General features: G+C 36.8%; 1 protein-coding gene across 3 annotated transcripts in view; it reads right to left on the bottom strand.

Moving 5' to 3' along the window:
- Positions 1-202: 202 nt before the first annotated feature.
- The window catches only part of LOC150102492 (uncharacterized), a 177,207-nt gene continuing 156,583 nt past the window's right edge, over positions 203-20,826 (bottom strand). For all 3 annotated transcript variants that reach the window (XM_090399429.1, XM_090399428.1, XM_090399427.1), the window contains 3 exons: positions 15,624-15,738; positions 10,489-10,632; positions 203-496 (listed from right to left, as the gene is read on the bottom strand). In XM_090399429.1, coding sequence (XP_090255555.1) covers positions 297-496; positions 10,489-10,632; positions 15,624-15,738 — 459 coding nt within the window. In that variant the 3' untranslated portion in view covers positions 203-296. The remainder of the gene's footprint in view (positions 497-10,488; positions 10,633-15,623; positions 15,739-20,826) is intronic.

The following is a 20,826-nucleotide window of genomic DNA, read 5'->3' as shown; positions in this document are numbered from 1 at the left end:
ACTTTGGTAGCAAAAAGATAAAGATTTCAAAGGATGGCATGTGTATACTTGTGTAGTAAAGTCCTGTTAAATACTAAATATAGTCAGTGCTCCAAAACAATTTTAAAAACATTTTATAAACAAACAAATGCTGTACAAGAAATATATATATATTATTAAAATAGACCGTTTGAATACATTTTTGAAAGATTCCACACAGATATATAATTCTTCCTATCGGCAATTAAATAAGGAATTATGGTACAAAAGTTAAGAGATGCATACATATGTACATTAACTGTGCTATACCAGTATATTTACATATGTTTAAATTGTGTACTTTCTTCTGAGAGTAGTGCACTTTTTTTCAAGTAATGTTCTTCAGTGAAATTAGAATTTAAAATATAGTCTTTCATTATTCCATCTGTGAACTGGCTAGGATGATGACAAAGCTCATCTGATTTGTCAGTGGTTTCACTGTTCCTCTGCTTGCTTTCTTCAAACAAGGGAGGCAAGCCTATTGAAATAAAATAAAGGTGCATAATGAAATAATAATATTGTATTTTAAATAAATAAGCAAATAACTTTAACTTCTGTTGTGTGAATATGTATTTATATACACAGGAAGCAATAATTGCAGTATCTCTTCTGTCAGGTCTGGATTATTTCATGAATTTCCATAACTATGAAACAGCTGTTATTTAAATAACATAGTTATTAAGCATGTTATTTAAAATAACTGGAAAATCACAAGACTATATAGTAATAACAACCAGTGAATTATAAATGCATATGCTGCATATAATTTCTTTCCCTTCAGTTGCATTATAGAACCTGCATACATCATTAGTATTAGCATACTAATGTGTGCAGGAGAGGGGAGCCTAAAGAGATCTCAGATCTTTGCCCATCTCAAATAAAGATATATACAATCTCAATCTTCTTCTTCTTCTACTACGCATTATTCTCGCTTCCCATGCAGGGTCCGCGTGTTACTTTAGATGCGACTTCTTGTTAGTACTACTCCCAACCGACCCGTTGCCTGGTCTGCCGCTGGGGGGGGATATATTTTTGACTGTAGAGGCGTATGTTCATGGGGCCGGTTTGCCTGTTTGCGGGATGAAAAACGCCAGATAAACTGGCGGAAAAAACCCTACTGACCACGCCCAAGACCGGCTAACTTGGCTATGCCTGAGGAAGATCCTCAAATTCCTCACGTCTACAACGGGAATTGAACCTGGGACACTCCTTCCCCAGGCATATGGTTGCGAAGCGCAAAGCCACTAGGCTAACCGCGCGGGTAAATAAAGATATATACAATGGCATGTTGAAAAGTTGTGATAATCACCATGAAGGAATTGAGGTTGAACCATGCAAATTAAATATTATTCTACGTATGCCCCACGAAGTGTTATACACTTGTTACAATGCTGCTGCATCATTTGCAATCCTCTGAGAAAAAAAAAAGTCTTTCCTTTGTTGCACAACCAGTCCACAGCTGCAAATGTGTGGTAAATTTTGTTCTTTCAAGTGTTTCTTTAAATTTGGGAATAGGAAATAGTCAGATGGGGGCTAGGTCTGTCAAACAGAGTGGGTGAGGCAGACATTGAAAGCCCAAGTTGTGTATTGTCTGATGCGTTTCATGACCAGTGGGAGCAAGTGCATTGTCCTGCAAAAGCAACACACCTCTTCTCACTTTCCTGCAGCATTTTTCCTTCATTACGTGCTTCAGATCTGTTAAATAAACTACTACTGCTGTAACAGTTTCACCTTTTTTGAGATAGTTGGTAAGGATTACACCATCCATATCCTAAAAGACAATGGTAAGAACTTTTCCTGCTGACTTTTGGGTTCGGAATTTCTTTGGCCATGGAGAACTTTTGTGTCTCCACTCCACTGCCTGTTGAGTCTTTGGGTCACAGTGATGAAGTCATGTTTTTCATCAACAGTCACAATATGAGCCAAAAAATTTGCACCTGATTTCTCAAAATGACCCAAAATCCCTTGAGATGACAGCACACATTCTCTCTTTTGGTCGACATTCAAGCATTTGGGGACCGACTTCACTGAGAGTTTCTGCATGTCAAGATGTTGGTGGATAATCGCTCCAACTCGTTCCCTAGATATCCTCAGAGTCTTTGCAATGTTTTTGGTTGGTATTTGTCTATCATCAAGGATCATGGTATGCACTACAATGTTTTCAGGTGTGATAACTGTGGAAAGTCTTCCTGACCTGGGGGGGGGGGCATCTGTCATCTTAGGATGCCCAGTTTTAAACTTGGCCACCCATCTGGCAACTTTTGGATATGCTGGGACACAGTCCTCTAAAATCTCGCACAAAGTTTGGTGAATCTCAATTGTGAACTTTTCTTGCAGCACGAAAAACATGATTTCAGCCCACTATGTCCTCGAATTTCTTCAAAACCTCTGACATGTCTTATAAATCCTAAAAGAAACATTATTACAATTTGGTGAAAGATGAGGGTTAAAGGGTTTTCAGATATGTTCTTTCTTGTGGCTATATCAGGAACTTTCTTGTATATCTACCTATAATTTTTGTTGTAGATGCTTATCAGAACCCCCCCCCCCCCCCGTCTCATATATATGCATACACCTCAGCTGAAAGTTGGCATGCCAAAATGAGAGATATATATACACACATACATGTAAATCACCACCAAAATAACGACCCTTGAATGTCAAATGACTTCTGGTAGTGCACCACGTAATTGTAATCTCCTACCTACACTATAGGCGGGAGATGAATGTCATTGCTTATGTAAGACCACCATCACACTTATTAGAGGTCTGAAGTGGCTCGAAAAAAGTTCAATCTTATTCTCTAGAGCAGGATTTCCAAACTATGCAAAAAAATTAAATTTAAAAAAAAAATACAATAAAAGTATGAAGACTATAGATTTGCAAATAACCTTGCATGCATGGAGTCAAAACTGTTCACTTATTAGAAACTGGTCTTTTTCTGATAATTGAAAGGTCAAGTAAATGGTAGTTTACTATATACATGCACACACACATCTCTCTGCTGAAAGTTGGGCATGCCAAAATGATTCAATGCCAGTTGCATATTTAACAGTTAATGGATTAGTGAATGCATAGCCTCTCCATGTTAATTGTCAAAAGGGACTCTGGCAACTATGAGTATATCTACCATAAGTACCTTTCTAGTTTGAGGACTATTGTTTGGTAGATGACCTCTGCTTTCTGGTGAAACCCTTAAAATACCTGATACTTTTCTTGATCTGGAAAACATGACTGATGCTTCTGCTTCAGTTTTTCTTTCCTTCAACTCCTTTCCCTCCTCTTTTTCATGTATTGTAAGTAATTTGCAGAAGTTCTGTAGACTGGCAGCCTAAATGCTATAATTAGCACACAGTTAATATTGAGTCTGATATAATATACCAAGATGCTTCCAATCAGTTAGTATATAATCCTCCTCACACATATTTGACAAACTATGCCTAGAAGAAGTCAAAGCAATAGTATATGGGGAGACACGTTTAGGCCTATCAAGATCCTTGGTTGTATTTTGCATTTGCAATATGTCCAAGATATCCCTTCTCACTGTTTGTTGTCCCCTCCTCTGTAATCAGCTATTTATAAAAATAAATTCATATTTGAAATTATGGATTCTACAACTGTGTTAAAATAATTTTTTTTTATTATCCCGACATTTCGATCTTCATATCAAGATCATCATCTGAGGCATACATAAATATACAAGACAAGCTGCATTACATTTCAGACCGTAAGCTAGAGAAATAATGATTTGATCACATGCTACTCACTGGCATGACCTCTAGTGAAAAAAAAAAAAAATTATATTAAATATTAAGATTTAATTTATGATTACATGAATAAACATTCTTGCTTATATATGGTTTTCCTTCCAGTAACAGTGATGTCCTATTTCTATTATTACAATTGTTATTTTTGATTTAAAAAAAATAAATTATTTACAAATTACAACATGAATAAACATTCTTTCTTATAGATTTTTTCTTTAACAGGATGTCCTATTTTTTAGTATTCAAGTTATTATTTTAGATTTAGGATCCTGGATTTTCTACAGTCCTGTTTATAGTTGTTCTTAGAGAGGAAGGATTCATGGGACGAATATATGCCTTCCATATGTATGGGATTTTTAGACCATTATTGTTTAAATTGGGATGGTTGATAACGATCCCACAAGCTTTCTTAAATTTGTGTTCATACCATGTTTTCGTGTGATGTAGACAACTAGTGCTTTTCCAGTCAATTCTATGTAAGGTGTTCAAGGGCATGATCAGAAAGGTCAGCTTCACCATGATTATTATATTTGATGTGTCATTTATGTTCTTGTTGTCTGATCGGAATTGTGTGTCCTGTTTCTGCTATGTATGGTATGTTGCAGGTGCAGTAAATACGGTATACTCCAGCATGGGCCAGCGGAGAGAGTGGGTCTTTGGATGAGTTGAGTAAGCTTTTTAATTTTGCAGGAGGTTTAAAGGTAGCTTTGAGGTTGTATTTTTGTAGTACTCTGTTTATTTTGTCTGATGTCCCTTTAATGCAGGGAATGGTTATGGTTTTACTGTAGTCTGGTTTGTCTTTGTTTTTTATTGAGGTTTTGTAGAGAATTTTATTAATAGTGTTTTGGCTGTATCCATTTTTTTGAAAAGTATCGTTGATCACTTTAAATTCGTTTTTCAGTGCCTGTTCATTAGAGCAGATCTTCAGATCCCTGTTTTTTAGGGTATTGATGACACCTAGTTTTTGTGTTTGGTGATGGCAGGAGTTTATGTGTATATATTGGCCAGTATGTGTCGGTTTCCGGTAAACAGTGAAGGAAAGATTGCCCGAGGGAAGATATGTGGCAAGCGTATCTAGGAACAGCAGCATGTTATGTTTTTCAATCTCAATTGCGCATGTATTACGTTCTGGTTATTTTGTATGGCAAAACACTTTCTACCTACAAAACGATGGCACAACCATGGGCTCGCCATTATCCCCCTTGATTGCTAACTTTTATATGGAACATTTTGAACAACTTGCTTTAGGTTCCTTCCCTTTAAAACCCAAAGTCTGGCTTACATATGTTGACGATGTTTTCGCGATCTGGTCTCATGGCCGCCAGACACTAGACATATTCCTTAGCCATCTAAACAAGCAACACAAATGCAGACAGTTCACAAATGAGATTGAAAAACATAACACACTGCCGTTTCTAGATACACTTGTCACACGTCTTCCCTTGGGCAATCTTTCCTTCACTGTTTACTGGAAGCCGACACACACTGGCCAATATATACACATAAACTGCTACCACCACCCAACACAAAAACTAGGTGTCATCAATACCCTAAAAAACAGGGCTCTGAAGATCTGCTCTAATGAACAGGCACTGAAAAACGAATTTAAAGTGATCAACAATACTTTTCAAAAAAATGGATACAGCCAAAACACTAACAAAATTCTCTACAAAACCTCAATAAAAAACAAAGACAAACCAGACTACAGTAAAACTATAACCATTCCCTGCAATAAAGGGACATCAGACAAAATAAACAGAGTACTACAAAAATACAACCTCAAAGCTACCTTTAAACCTCCTGAAAAATTAAAAAGCTTACTCAACTCATCCAAAGACCCACTCCCTCCGCTGGCCCACCTTAGAGTATACCATATTTACTGCACCTGCAGCATACCATACGTAGGAGAAACAGGACACACAATTCCGATCAGACAAGAACATAAACAACACATCACATCAAATATAGTAATTATGGTGAAGCTGGCCTTTCTGATCATGCCCTGAACACCTTACATAGAATTGACTGGAAAAGCACTAGTTGTCTACGTCACACCAAAACATGGTATGAACGCAAATTTAAGGAAGTTTGTGAGAGCGTTATCAACCACCCCAATCTAAACAATAATGATGGTCTAAAAATGCCATACATATGGAAGGCATATATTCGTCCCACGAATCCTTTCTCTAAGAACACCTATAAACATTACTGTAGAAAATCCAGGATCCTAAATCTAAAATAACAACTTGAATACTAAAAAATAGGACATCACTGTTAAAGAAAAAATCTATAAGAAAGAATGTTTATTCATGTTGTAATTTGTAAATAATTTATTTTAAATCAAAATAAATAATTTATTTTTAAATCAAAAATAATTGTAATAATAGAAATAGGACATCACTGTTACTGGAAGGAAAACCATTTGTAAGCAAGAATGTTTATTCATGTAATCATAAATTACATCTAGCTTGATGTAATTTTTTTTTTTCTGCTAGAGATCATGCCAGTGAGTAGCATGTGATCAAGTCATTGTTTCTCTAGCTTATGGTTTGATATGTAACGCAGCTTGTCTTGAATATTTATGTATGCTCCAGATGATGATCTTGATATGAAGATCGAAACGTTGGGATAATAAAAAGAGTTATTTTAACACAGTTGTAGAATCCATAATTTCAAATACGAATGCTGATCATCATCATGTAACACTAAAAGAAAGGATATAAAAATAAATAATTGCATGACTGTGGTTTTAAAAAAATCTTCCCTAACAAAATCAAAAAGTCCTTCCAAAAATCACTACTGCATCCACTTCATCAACATTCAATTAATAAACAAATGATATACATCACCACTTACTGACCTGATTATTTGACTGAATCTAAAATATCAACAACTGCCCAAAGAGAGACAGATATATTTGCCATAAGTAAAAATCTAATGCAAAACATCCATCCATCTGCTGAACAGAATAATAAATGCCTTCTCCCAACATTGCTGATTTTCTCTTAACCAGTTCTCCTTCCAAGTATACAGTAGAATTCATCTCTCCTCTTTCATTAACTGGGATCAAGTTTCCTCTCCTACTGACATCTTTCTTAGCCACTTGTAACCTCATGTCCTTTGACACTGCAGTGGCTCCAAGTGGGATGATCTTGATAACTTCTACTGCTTCCATTCTTGCAGTCCAAACCTTGCTCTGAATAGGTTATAGAAATTATCCTTTCTTTAACAAAATAATGATCTTCCCTATTCTATTCAAAATTCTCACCTCAATAACCAGGCCAGGTCCAAGAAAAAATAAAATTCAACATATAAGAAATGGCTTGAGCCAAAAAAACTCTTAGTCTATATCAAAGCATGTGACAATTGCAAAACAACCATCAAGAAATCCAAAATGCAGAAAACCTGCTTCTTACTCACATGACATTCAAGCCCTCTACTTCATTGCAGAGCAGTCAGGTATAACTTCTGGTTATCCCTGTTTCCCTCTCTTTATCCAGAAAGACATGGAAAAGATTAAGTGTCCAACTGGTATGCTACTGCTGCACAGATGACCAAAACAAATCACTTTCTGTAATACTAGAAAGAGTGCACTACATACATCCTATAGCGTTTTCAGAAAAAAACTTAAAATATGTTAGATATCAGAATCGACAGACCCTTCTGAAACTTCCCCTATTCTGTATTACTTCTCTCCCATCATACTGTTGATCCATTGCACTCATCTCAGTCTTCCTCTTGAAAAGAATGCAAACAGTCATTAACAATTTAACTTCTTCACTACCTGGAGGGCCCACCAATTAATCAGTAATCACAGGTATGAATTCCCACTAAATCTTCTATAGATTTCCTAGCCTACTCACCTATCTCTGCACATGTGCCTTGGAAAAGTCTGTAAAAACCTGTGTTGTTTTGAGCATTCTTAAGGTAGTTGATCCAGTCTGGCCTACCTTTCACAGAAACCTATTTAAGGGGAGATGCTGTCCACCATAGTATGCAGTGATGAAACATCAGATGGTAATCCATCTTTATTTTAGACTTCTTCACCAATGCTGAAGTGCAGCTGTATTGTATCATCTACCCTCTTTCTCCTATAAAAAAAAAACAACCTTCTCTCACTAATCAATAACCTTGATGATAGTACACTCCATTCTTCTAACTTATTTGAAAAACCTCAATCCCCAAACACCTAAGCTTAAAGAACTATATACTTTCCTGCACTGAGGTGAGGAAAACCTAATCACATTCACTCTTGCAGACCTCGGTTCATCTTTTCTTATCTTTGTTAATATTCAGTTGCCAGTTAAAATCAGACCTATCCTCTTGGAAATTTACCTCTAGCCTTTCTCAGCACAAAACAGATCTCATCAACAGACCCCCTGCCATCTCAGAAAAAAAAAAAAATGCTATCATAATTTTCACTGTTTAGCAGATAATGATAGTTACTTTCAGTGCAAGTCTCAAATATCTTAGAATATTTTGTAATTTATCAGGCATAATAGTAATAGAGTTCAGACCACAGTGATAATCCTAAGATCAGTGCAGGACTAAATGAGGATTTCTCTCACTATCTCACAGATGGGCAGTTTCTGCCTAGCATCTGCTTTCTCTTTCAACTTTCATTTTCCATCTGCCTCTATTCTCTGGTACAGTCTTCCACACAAAGCTTCAATGACTACAACTTCCAGTTATTTAAGAAAATATCAATAGATTCCTTCTCCCCTAATCCCTACATTATTTGTGCACTATAGGTTCTGCAAACTCTTTGGATGAGTATAGAAAAAAACTAGCATATGGCTTGTAACCAGTAGTTGCTAGCCAGTTGGTGTGATCAACTGTAGAGATGACTTTGGCATACAAAATAAAAATAATAAATACTAAGATACTATTCAATAGCTGAATACTATGTACTTTACTGTTTACTAGCTTAGGAGGATAAGCCAAGGAGTGAGGAAAAGCTTCTGTCAAAACAGATACAAACAAAACTGGAAGTTATTATTATATGGGTATTTCCACAGAGTTAGAAAACTCATCGCAAGAGACTTACACTAACCATTATTCACACAAGGTTACCTATCACACTCCTCTTAAACTCATTCACTGTCAAGGCACTCATAACTACCTCCAGCAATCCATTCCACTCCAAGCAAATAAATCTACTCCTCACACTCTTATACAACTTCCAGGATTTTACCCCTTGTTCTCTCTCTCTACTCATCATGAAGTGAAAAGTTTTTGTGCCAATCTTATAAAACTCCTTTAGTAACTTATAAGTTTCTAACATGTTCCCTCTCTTCTGCCTGCTAACTTAACACTGTAACCCACACACTTGCAATTTATCCTCATAGGGAGCATTCCACAGACCTCATTAAACCTGTGTACAGTAGTCAAAATGCAGCCAAATCATAGCATTATAAAGAGAGATAACCTCCCTGTCTTTACTTGTTGACCAGTTCAACATACAAGTAACATTTTGATCTATTTTGCTAACTTCAGCAATGTGCTCTCTGAACTTTAACTCCCAGGGGTGCCCACCATCAATGTGATACAAAGTAAGTATCGCACAGTGTATATCCATACATTTGTAACATTCAATTGACAATAATTATCCTTTGCCCACAATGCTAATTTATTTAAATTATTCTGCAAATATCTGCATCACCTTTATCAACTGTGCCCTTCCTAGTTTTGCATTGTCAGTTGGCTGGTTAGCATATCCAGTCTCCAACTAACAGGCTGCGAGTCCAAATCCTACCATGGGCATGGATGTTTGTGATTGTGTTTAAGTGGAAAATGAATTTCATTGCCTGGTGTGAGACCACCACCACCATCCCACTTATTAGTGGTCTGAAGTGGCTTGAAAGAGGTCCATGTTTGGTCTCTAGAGTAGGATTTCTAGACTTGTAAAAAACAAAGGCAAAAAAATAAATAAAATTGTCAAAAATAGAAGAAAAAAAATTCTTAGCCGAACCACGGTACAAAATGTACTATAGGTTTGCAAATAACCTTTCGTGGGAAGCAAACATAAAAAAAAAAACTGATCCACCTTGAAATCATCTGTATATCATTGATATGCAAATTAAAGAGTAGAAGTGTAAAACCCTGAGACATTCTCCTAGATTCCACCCCATCATATATTACTATAGTATATGTCTATCAGCCACCCTATCCATGCTAGCAGCTTCACATCCATTCCCATTTGCTACAACTTTGGTAATAATTTTCCATGCCTTTGCAAACTTGAGCAGTATCATTGTGTAGCCATTTCCTTATTTAATTTTGCTGACACTGAGAAGGGTGATTAAACAATACTCCTAAAACCTTCAAAATCCTGGATTGTGTTCAGAGAATAATTAAGTTCATAAAAAATATATTTTTTCTCTGTGCAATTTACTCCACCCTCTGTAGATATTACTTTGGACACCAGCTGTCATCTGTAATCCACCATTAAAAAAAAACTTCAAAAATAACAAACCTTTCTTCATTTTTTACTCCTCACTATTTCTATTCTTGAAAAAATTACCATTGCACATATTTAAACTGAATGACCAAATAAATGATAATGACTTTCTTCCCACATGCATTATTAAACAACTACAGAAGAGCTGCTTGCGTTGTATTTTGAAATTATCATTTTAAAAACATTAAATTTTTTAGACAGAATCAAGTATTCATAAAATAAGTTGGATATTTTTATGCTTACCTGTTTCTACAAAATGAAAATGTTGACATTTTTCTTTTTGCACTTGTTTCTTATAATATAAACAAATACATGTCATTCCCATGAGAAACAGAAATAAAGAAGATCCAATGGCACAACCAATTACCAATTCAAAATGAAAATTTTCTGCAAAGAAATATTAAAAGGATTAATTGCAAAATATACATTTTAAAAGGTTTCATTTATGTTCAGTGTAATGTATGTCTTTCTACTTTATTGGTAAACTAATATGAGAACAAAACAATCTCTAGCAACTAAATATTCTGTGAAATGTCTTTGTGACATGATATTCTTATAAATGTTTCATCAATAGTAACAGCCGTTGAAATAGTAGCAAATTATGATAGCCTCGTTGTGATTATCATGACCAGTAAAGACGCTGGGACTCAATCATTGTGACCATAAGTTCTCAATAAAAAAAAAAAGGCATTTCAGTCAATATACTATGGAAAGGTTAAATCAGGAAAGGTTCTTATTATATGAATATAAGACTGGGAAAACAAAAGAATCTTGCACTGCAAATTACAAATCACCATATCCATTACAGTAGAATAAATAAATTTAAAAAAAAAAAAAGTCCATATTCAAAGTTCTAATTTCAGCACAGTCAGTCATCCAAATGTTAGCAAGTACTATACAAATAATTGTTGCACTGGCATCCACGAAGTCTAAAGACTCAACACACACAATACTTATCATACTTCACCATTAAAGCATTTCCTAATAAAGCACTCACAGGCTGTGGTAACTCATTCACCATTCTCCTAGCAAAAATCTAGTCATACTCATGCTAACTTCACTCTTACTTAATTTCCAAAAAGGATCCCTTGTTCTGCCTCTTCCAGCTGAGTACTAAAAAATTTCCTCTACATGAATCCTTTAAAACCTTTTTGTAGTGTATGCATTTCCATCATATCTCCCCTTTTCTGTCTATTCTATCAACCAACTTCTGCAGCACACAAATTCTCACTATCTTTGCATAGAGCACTCTACAGACTACTCACCATCTTAGTCACTTGCCTCTACATCTTTGCATAGAGCACTCTACAGACTACTCACCATCTTAGTCACTTGCCTCTACATCCTTTCCACCATTTTTTCATTCTTCAAGAAGTCCAGGTAACCAGATCTGTAGCAGTATCAAAGCCTTACAGAGAGGAATAATAATCTTCCTTATCTCTGCTTGCTAGAGTGTTCTTCAGTTACCAAATAATACTGTGAATACTTTGGTTACTTTTGCAATATATATTCTGAACTTTAACTTGCTATCCACAAGCACCCCCAAATCTCTAGTTTCTGTTTTCTAAAGCCAGTTCTTCCAGTGCACAGTTTATAATATTTTCATCCTAAAATGCCTAACTTTATACTCTTTCACATTAAACTTGCATCCATTATCCTTGGTCCATATCAATCAATCTAAACCATTCTCTATATAGTTTGGATTAGTTAATTATGCTCTCAGGGGAGCCTGTAACCCTCTAGAGAGCACATACCCAGGTGGCAGATCGAGGAATGCCTCCCAGAAATGGGTGATTGGAGGGAAATGAAATACCTCCCATGGACCAACAAGTATGCAGCAGAGGAATGGCAAGCAGGCTGCATTAATTGTCTAAAATTCTCAGCATGATAAACTGGCCAGCAAATAGAAGCAGAAATAATGCTACCGTGTACAGGAGAGCTGATGCGGCTAACTCAAACCCACATAGAGTAGGCGAGAAGACAGCTATTTGGAACGCAAACTGCATACATAATATTTCAACTATCAATATCAGAACGTTGTACAAACTTAGCAAATTAAAACTGATAGAGAACTTGAACTGTTTAAATGGGAAATAGTGGGAGTTGCAGAGACTCACTGGACAGCAAGGGAAAAACAGAGAAAAAACATCACAGAGAAGGTGTAGCACTAATCATTAAAAAATGGTTCCTAAACTCAATAGTTGATGTAAGACCTATTTCCTCTAGAATCATCTCAGTAAGATTCAAAGAAAAAGGAATATGTATAAATAATAGAAGTTTATGCTGCAGACCAATCACATGAGGAGGAATATGGTCAATTTCTTGAAAAACTGCAAGAAGAAATCAGTCAAACAAGTACATGAGATATCTGATTATTATAGGAGATTTTAATGCAAAGATAGGTCAGTACTCTGAAGATAAAGCAGAAGCAATCGGAAAATTTAGTCATGGAGAAATGAATGAGAGAGGACTTGATTAATTTTTGTAAAATAAATCAACTGTTAATCACAAATACCTTATTCTACCACAGGCCACAGCACAAATACACCTGGACATCAAACAATGAAATCAAATACTTTATAGACTATAAAATCTTTAATAAGAAATGGAAAACATTTCAAAATATCAAAACATTAAAAAAGATTGACATAGATACAGATCATGAACCACTATCAGCCTTTTGAAACTGATTTTTCAAATCAGTTTCAAAAGAAAAAGAATAAACCACCAAAAACAAAGAAGATAGAGATCGCAAAACTCAAAGATAGCTTGACCAGATCTAATTATAAGAGAACGTTGAAAGAAAAAATAAATAATCTTGCTTTAGATACAATCTTGGAGTTTTGGAAAAAAGGTAAAGAAATTATTAAAGAAACAGCAACAAAACACGTGAGCTACAACAAGAATAAATAAAGAATGGCTTACACCAGAGATTTTTGGACTTATGGGAGAGAAAAAAGAATATCCAAAACTAACCTCAAAAGAAGATAATGAAGAAAATAGAATATTATACAAACATTTGAAAAAAAAAAAGAAATAGACAAAAAAAAATGCAGATTAGCAAAAATCACATATTTAGAAAAAGCAGGAATGTGTGAAGAAGCACACAAAACACATGACTCCAAGACCATTTATGAAATAGTTAAATAACTAGAACATACTCACCTAACCCAGTTTCAATATTGCAAAAGGATGGAACCACAAGTAGCAGTGAAACAAAAGAAACATTCGCAGCTGAAGTAAACATAGATCAAGATATCTTCAACCCAGAAGAACCTTCTAACAAAAAAGACATCCTAAATGAAGAAATACATAGAGCAATCAAACAAATGAAAAATCACGAGGCATAGACAACATTCAAAAAGAACTTCTAAAAAATGGGGAGAGAAAGTATAATAAATTACTAAAGGAAGGAAATTTACGAACAGAATGGAGAACAGGCCAGATCATACTCGTTCACAGGAGATGTCAGATCCTGCACCAACTATAGACCTATCACCCTTCTAAGTCACTGTTATAAAATATTTATCAGGATTCTTCAAAACAGAGTTAAACATTCCTATGAAGAACAAATGGAATTTAGAAATAGGAGAAGCACAATAGATGCAATTTTCATATTAAACATATTAGCAGATCTTATGAGAGACAAAAATAAAACACTACTGCTGTTTTATTGACTTCAAACAAGCTTTGACTGAATAAACAGAAGCAAACTCGTTAAAATTCTAGAAAAAAAGAAGGTTTGACAAATACCTATTAAATTGTATCAAGAATTACTATTCAGAAACAAGCAATAGTGAAAGACAAAAACATAGAAATAGATCAAATAGCAATTAAAGGAGTTATGCAAGGCTGCCCATTATCACAACCTGTACCTAAAAGAAATAGTAGACAAACGACTACAGATGTGTAAAGGCATAAATATAGCACATTTAAAGTATGCTGACAACATAGTTATCGCTACAGACAGCCAAGAAAAATTACAAAATATCCTGACCAAGCTGCATCAAACAAGTAACAAATATATGAAAGTCAATTAAAACTAATGATAGTAGGAAGAAAAAGGGGACGCAATTCAAATGAAAATAAGAAACAATAATATAGAACAAGTAAAGCAATTCAATTACTTTGGATCAATTTATTTGCCAGTATTTCCCTTTTGATACCTTAGCATTACTTAAAAATGTCTTCCCCCCCCAACATTACTAATTTTTCATTTTGCTATCCATATGAGTTACTTAACATCAACGGATAGCATATATAAACAGAGGGTAGAGCAGTATGCTTGCCCCTCTTTAGACTCATGGCTCAAACACATTCCTACTCAATCTCAACAGTCAGCAGATCAGAATCCAGTTCATTATAGAAACAAAAAATAATTCTTTTTTTAGACATTTTGATCACATATCTTTCTAACAGTACTCTTTCTCAGTTTACAAAAAACTTATACACATGAGTCAATATTGAACATTCAAACTTTCCATCATCCTTCCTCTCAACAATGTGGTATCATAAAAACTTAACAGAGCCATCAGGTTGAATTTTCCCTTATTTATCTCACTCTACTAATCAGTGGCCACAATGACAAAAATCAAAAAACACTTCCCTCCATTTCAGATCTCAAAATACAGATTATAGTAATGTTGTTGTTATTCCCAATATCTCCAGAAAGAAAAAAACAGAACTATAGAGAAACATCTCTGCACTGCTTTCAAATTTTATATGAAGTTAGCTGCCCTGATCCACTCTCCTAAGAACCAACTCTCTCTCTATTCTCAGTTCCTAATGTATGCAGGATTCATATATTCATCAGGATTGCAACTTGTCATATTATAGAGAAACTGGAAGATATGCCAATATCTATCTTGAAAAACGTAAGTAATATATTCATCACCACAATTATAGTCAATCTAGCTGACTAAACTTTAGACACCTTATACATAATCAAATGGAGGAAAAAACTACTCTGATTCATTGTAAAAAATACAATAATGAACATTTTTTGGGGTCAATAAATATGATTATATTAAACTTTCCAAGCTTTTGGAAACAGTAATTCTTAGACCTTCAGCCAAGGCTGGTTACCAGCACCCATAGAGGGTACATTATGACTTTACCCCTCTAACATCCTCCACTTATTTTTTGAGTGGTTTGTGTTGAGTGGAAGGTATGAAAAGGATAGTAAGAAGCAGGTATTTTGTGTGGAGAGTGGCTGGTAAGTGGAATGCACTGCTTGAAGGTGTAGCCAGTATGAAAACAGTGAATGAGTTTAAGACACAGTTTGATGAGCTTTGTGTGAGGCAGTAGGATTTCCTATGATAAGTTGACTACATGGTAATTTGTGGATAATAGATATTACTACACATTAGGAAACCTACCTGAACACATTCTGTAACTAGATATTTTGGATTCTTCTGACCTTATGTTTTGAGTATTAATTAGAAGAGCTTCGCTCACTGCCTTTTCATAACCATTTGATTCTAAACAGTGAACCTATATGAAAGCACAAAAGAAATGTATAACTAATGAATTAAAAATATTCAAAAATATCTCTGAAAGAGAGAAGAAAGATGTCTGATATTTTATTAGAAATACTTGAAAAATAGTCAAATACTCTGTACAATACAAAGTTCGAACCAAATGCTTATCACTAATTATAATTAGAATTGCTTTTTACTATTATTATTGTTATTAAATTACAGATGCCAAGAAATTATATTCTTGGTTTTAATCCTGTATCCAAGTAAGCAAAACAATGTTCGGATGTGTATAATGGAAAGAGTCACTACCCAGACTCGTTTTGACTTTTATTGAGGTGGAATAGCATGTTCAAAACCTCCCAAGTTCCAAAAACTTGGACCTGGATATTCCAAGGTGACCTTTAAAAAGTCACCATCTGGTATCTGCAAACTTGTCAATACCCCAAAGGGGTATTGACAAGTCACTACTTTAGTCACTGTCTAAACTAGCTGACAACTAATCAATGCCCAAAGGGCGATTGTCTGGAATTTGTCAAGCTCTACCTGATAACCAAGCTGAATCTCAGCCCAGCACATAACTGGAAGCAAGTCTGCTACTGCACCAAGCCTTCACTTGGCAAAAGTGGCAGACAAGCCACTAGAGCATATAGGCTTACTGTTCTTTTCGGTGAACAAGCAGAAGCTCTCTACTCTCTCTCAGAATCACTCCCTTCAGTGAGAGCCAGATCCAGTCTCATTAGTGGAAGCCAAACCCAGAAGAGATACCAAGGTTGAAGTAATGTATTAGTCATCTATTTCTCATATAGAAATAATCAATAGGTGTCACCTTATTAATAAAATACTTGGATGAGAGATGGATGTTTAAATTTTTTTTTTTTCATCTCAGTTCTAATATAAATTAAAGATACCAAGAAATTATATTCTTGGTTTTAATCCTTTATCCAAGTAAGCAAAATAATGTTTTGTGCGTGAAGTACTTCATGACCGAGCTACTTGTATATAGAGGCTAATGACTTGGAGAAAGGATTAAAACCAAGAATATAATTTCTTAGTGTCTTTAATTTACAGTAGAACTAAGTTAAAAAAAAAACAAAAAAAAAAAACATTTCAACGTCTATCTTTCATCCAGAGTATTTTATTAATAAGGTCTGACACCTTTTGACTACTTGTATATGAGAAATATATGACTTCTACATTTACTTCAACCTTGGTAAGTGGAGGAAAGAAGGATTGGAGAGGTAAAGTAAGGTAAAGATTGAGACAAGTGATCACGTAGTATAGTGATTCTGAAGATTGTACAGCAAACTACACACTAGGCTTAATCATCATGAACAGTCCATACGATGAACTAGACTTTAAGCAGCTGCTTGCAATTTTCTGACATGTAGGAAACCTGCTACATACCAAATGGCCGGGCAAAGTAGAGATCCATCAAATCGCAGTAGTCAAATCTGAGGACTATCAACCTTCAGAACTTCTCCCCAGCACTTCTCAAGATGACACAAGAGACAACAACTCAGTCACAGATACCCAGATCCCGGAAGAACCGGGCAACTACCAAACGGTGAACGGAAAAAAGTGACGAAAAGAGACACCACCTGAAGAACCGGAACACCAGCCAATGGACACAGCGGCACAAATCAAAGAACGAGTCCTGCTGGTAATCTTAAGAGACAAAAAACAATGGTCGACAATCTCTGAGGCCATGAGAAATTCCGAGATTAAATTCAAAACAGTCAAAAACTCCAACGAAGGAGTCCGTATCCAGCCCGAAGGGACATCAGACTACCGTCAGCTAACAAAGTTAATGGACGGGCTAAAGACCCCATACCACACTTTCGAACTGAGAAATGAAAAAAAAAACAAAAGTTGTCATCAGAGGACTGGCAGAAGAAATCATGTCCGAAGAAATAGCCATCGATCTCATTGACCATCAAGGAATGGAACCCATAAAAATATCAAGAATGTACCGGGCAGACAAACGTCCCATGCCGCTGATTCTCGTGGAAATTAGTAAGGAGCAAAGAGAGATTTACGACCTCAAAACAGTTTGCAACCTCAGGATTAAAACAGAACCATTCATAAAGAAAGCAACAGCAGGACAATGCCATCGCTGCCAGAGATATGGTCATGCACAGTTGGCTGGGTGTGGGCCACTGCAGTTTGCACATGTGGCTGGAGTTGCCCACACCCAGCCAACTATAGAGGCTGCACTCTCCACCCAGATAACCTGGCAAGAAACAGAAAAACAGGCACTCCACCACCTCAAAAACGTGCAACACTCCTTGAAGAAGGAATCCATCAGCGAACATCACACAGCTCATATGCTGCAGCAGTCACCTCAAAGGCTAAATCAGCAGAACCTATGCCCAACAGTCAAAACACAGCTGCTATCCTAGCTGCCACCCTAAGAGATATGCTAATGGCTTTCAGCAAGACCAACCCCAATCAGAGTGATACAAACAAGTTCTTAAAAAACACTCAATTCATCTTCACAATGATAAGCAATGAGTAATATGCCTGGTTTGAACAACTTCATACAGATCGCATTTTGGAATGCCAACAGCCTAAGCAACAAACTCCTGGAACTACAAGAATTTACAGCAAGACATAGAATAGACATCCTCTTAATCAATGAGATGCACCTTCGGCCCTACGACAACCCCAAACTAAGGAACCACGCACTACTTAGGAATGACAGACTCAATGCCAGAGGAGGTGGAACGGCTATCTTTGTCAAAAAAGACATAAGATACAATGAGATCAAGAAGACAACGACTACAAACCTGGAAGAAACTGAAACTGAGATACACACCAACAATGCAGGTAACCTAAAGCTATATTCAGACCACAACCCTCCAGGCAAACCACTACTAGCCTTGGACCTCTCCCAGCCCTCGACACAAATGAAGCAACAATTGTGGCGGGAGACCTAAATGCAAAACATCCTGCATGGAACAGTAGGAACTCCAACAACAACGGGAAGAGCCTGCACACATTCACTATGACAATCATCATAGCAGGTCTCGCCGAACCAACACACTACGCTGGGAAGACCTGATGTGCTTGATATAGCCATTTTCAGGAACACCTCGCACCAATTCCAGTTACAGGTAGTCAATGATCTTAGCTCCGACCACAATCCAGTACTACTAAGCCTAGGCGGGGAAACAGAAATCATCCCCAGGCAGTCCTCTACGAATTTCAAAAAGCTGAACACTACTCTCTGCAACCTCACAGGACCCATTCCAACCATCTCCTCACCTAAAGAAATAGATACAGTGATCAGAAAACTGGAAAGCACAATACAAGCTGGCCTAGCAGCAACTTTCACCGTTACCGCTCCAGCTCAAGCCAACCTGCTCCCAGAAGAGATTCTAAAGCTCATCTGCAGCAAAAACAGGAGCAGATGCCGTTACCATACAACACTATCCCCCCCAGAATAGACAAGAGCTAAACAGGGCAACAAACCTAGTCCGATATGCGATCAAAGATTACAAGAACTAGCTGTGGGAGAAGAAGAAGCTAAGCTCCTTAAACACCGAAGACAACTCATTCTGGAAAATGACTAAAGCCCTTCGCAGTGACTGCCCCAACATTCAGCCAATCCACGGAGAAAGGGGCATAGCCTACAGAGATGACGAGAAAGCAGAAGCCTTCGTGGATGCCCTGGAACTGCAATTCAGCCCAAACTATGTGCATGCGGACTTGCACTTCATTGAAAAAATACACAGGCATGTCTGCTGTGCACTCCATCAAACCAACAGCCAAGAAAACACAAACTATGCTACACCAAAGCAAGTACACCAAATCATCAAGAGCCTCAACAACAGAAAGGCCTCAGGTCCTGACGAGATTTCAAACCAAACCATAAAAGCACTCCCCCATCTAGTGGCTATCATCAATGCGATGCCAAGACTCAACTACTTCTCCACTCGCTGGAAGCAAGCAGATGTAATCCTCATCCACAAACCAGGAAAATCACCTCAATTCCCCCAGAACTACAGACCTATCAAATCTGGGAAAAATCGCGGAGAAGATAATTCTGAACCGCCTACAAAACGAAACGGACAAGATCGACCTAATCCCAAAAGAACAATTCGGATTTCGCAAAGGCCACTGCATAACCCAACAGGTCCACAGACTTAGAGTTCATAACTACTGGATGCAACTAGAAACAATACACAGGTGCAATCTTCCTAGATGTGGCGAAAGCCTTTGACAAAGTATGGCACAAAGGCTTCATCCACAAACTAATAGCTACAAAATACCCACTAAACATTGCCAAAATCATAGCATCCTATTTGAAAGACCGAAAATTTCAAGTTAAGATACATGGCCTCAGATCCTCCATGAGAAGCATCATAGCAGGTGTCCCGCAAGGCTCCCGCCTATCGCCACTACTCTTAAACATTTTCATCTCAGACGTACCAAGCACAGCATCAACCACCATGGCTTTCTATGCAGACAACATGGCAATACTGACCAGATCACTCAGGCCACACAACGACTACAACATGGAGCAACAAATCTTGAAGAATGGTTTCAGAAATGGAAGATAGATGTCAACACCGACAAGAGCAGGGCCATACTTTTACAAGAAGGAAAGCAACCCACCATGGAGCAGTCACGATGTCCAACACTGATATCCCATGGCAAAAAGAAGTAAAATACCTGGGAATCAAACTGGATAACTGACTCAGCTTCAACCCCCGCATCTCACATGCCTGCAACAAAGCCAACTCAGCAATAGCTCAACTCTACCCGTTATTCAGCCGAAGAAGCAAAGTCAGTACAGATAAACTAACAATATACAAAACAATCATCAGACCCATACTAACGTACGGATCACTGGCATGGAGCCACACCTCCCTGGCAACATCAAAAGACTACAGGTAGTACAAAATAAATGCCTCCGAATGATCTTCGACTCCCCATGGTTTGTTAGGAATGCTCTCCTCCACCAAGACGAAAACATGCCAGACATACCTTCATATCTCAACCAGAATGCTGATAAGTGATGAATGAGTGATGCCAAGTACTTCGCCCAGGCATCACTCCATCCCAATCAACTCATTCATGATGCATCAAATTATGATGA

This window comes from Typopeltis vanoorti, chromosome 10, assembly GCF_054136105.1.
Source record: "Typopeltis vanoorti isolate ZY-2024b chromosome 10, IOZ_Tvanoo_1.0, whole genome shotgun sequence".
In the NCBI taxonomy this organism is placed as follows: domain Eukaryota; kingdom Metazoa; phylum Arthropoda; class Arachnida; order Uropygi; family Thelyphonidae; genus Typopeltis; species Typopeltis vanoorti.
This window is presented reverse-complemented; position numbering and strand designations above follow the sequence as displayed.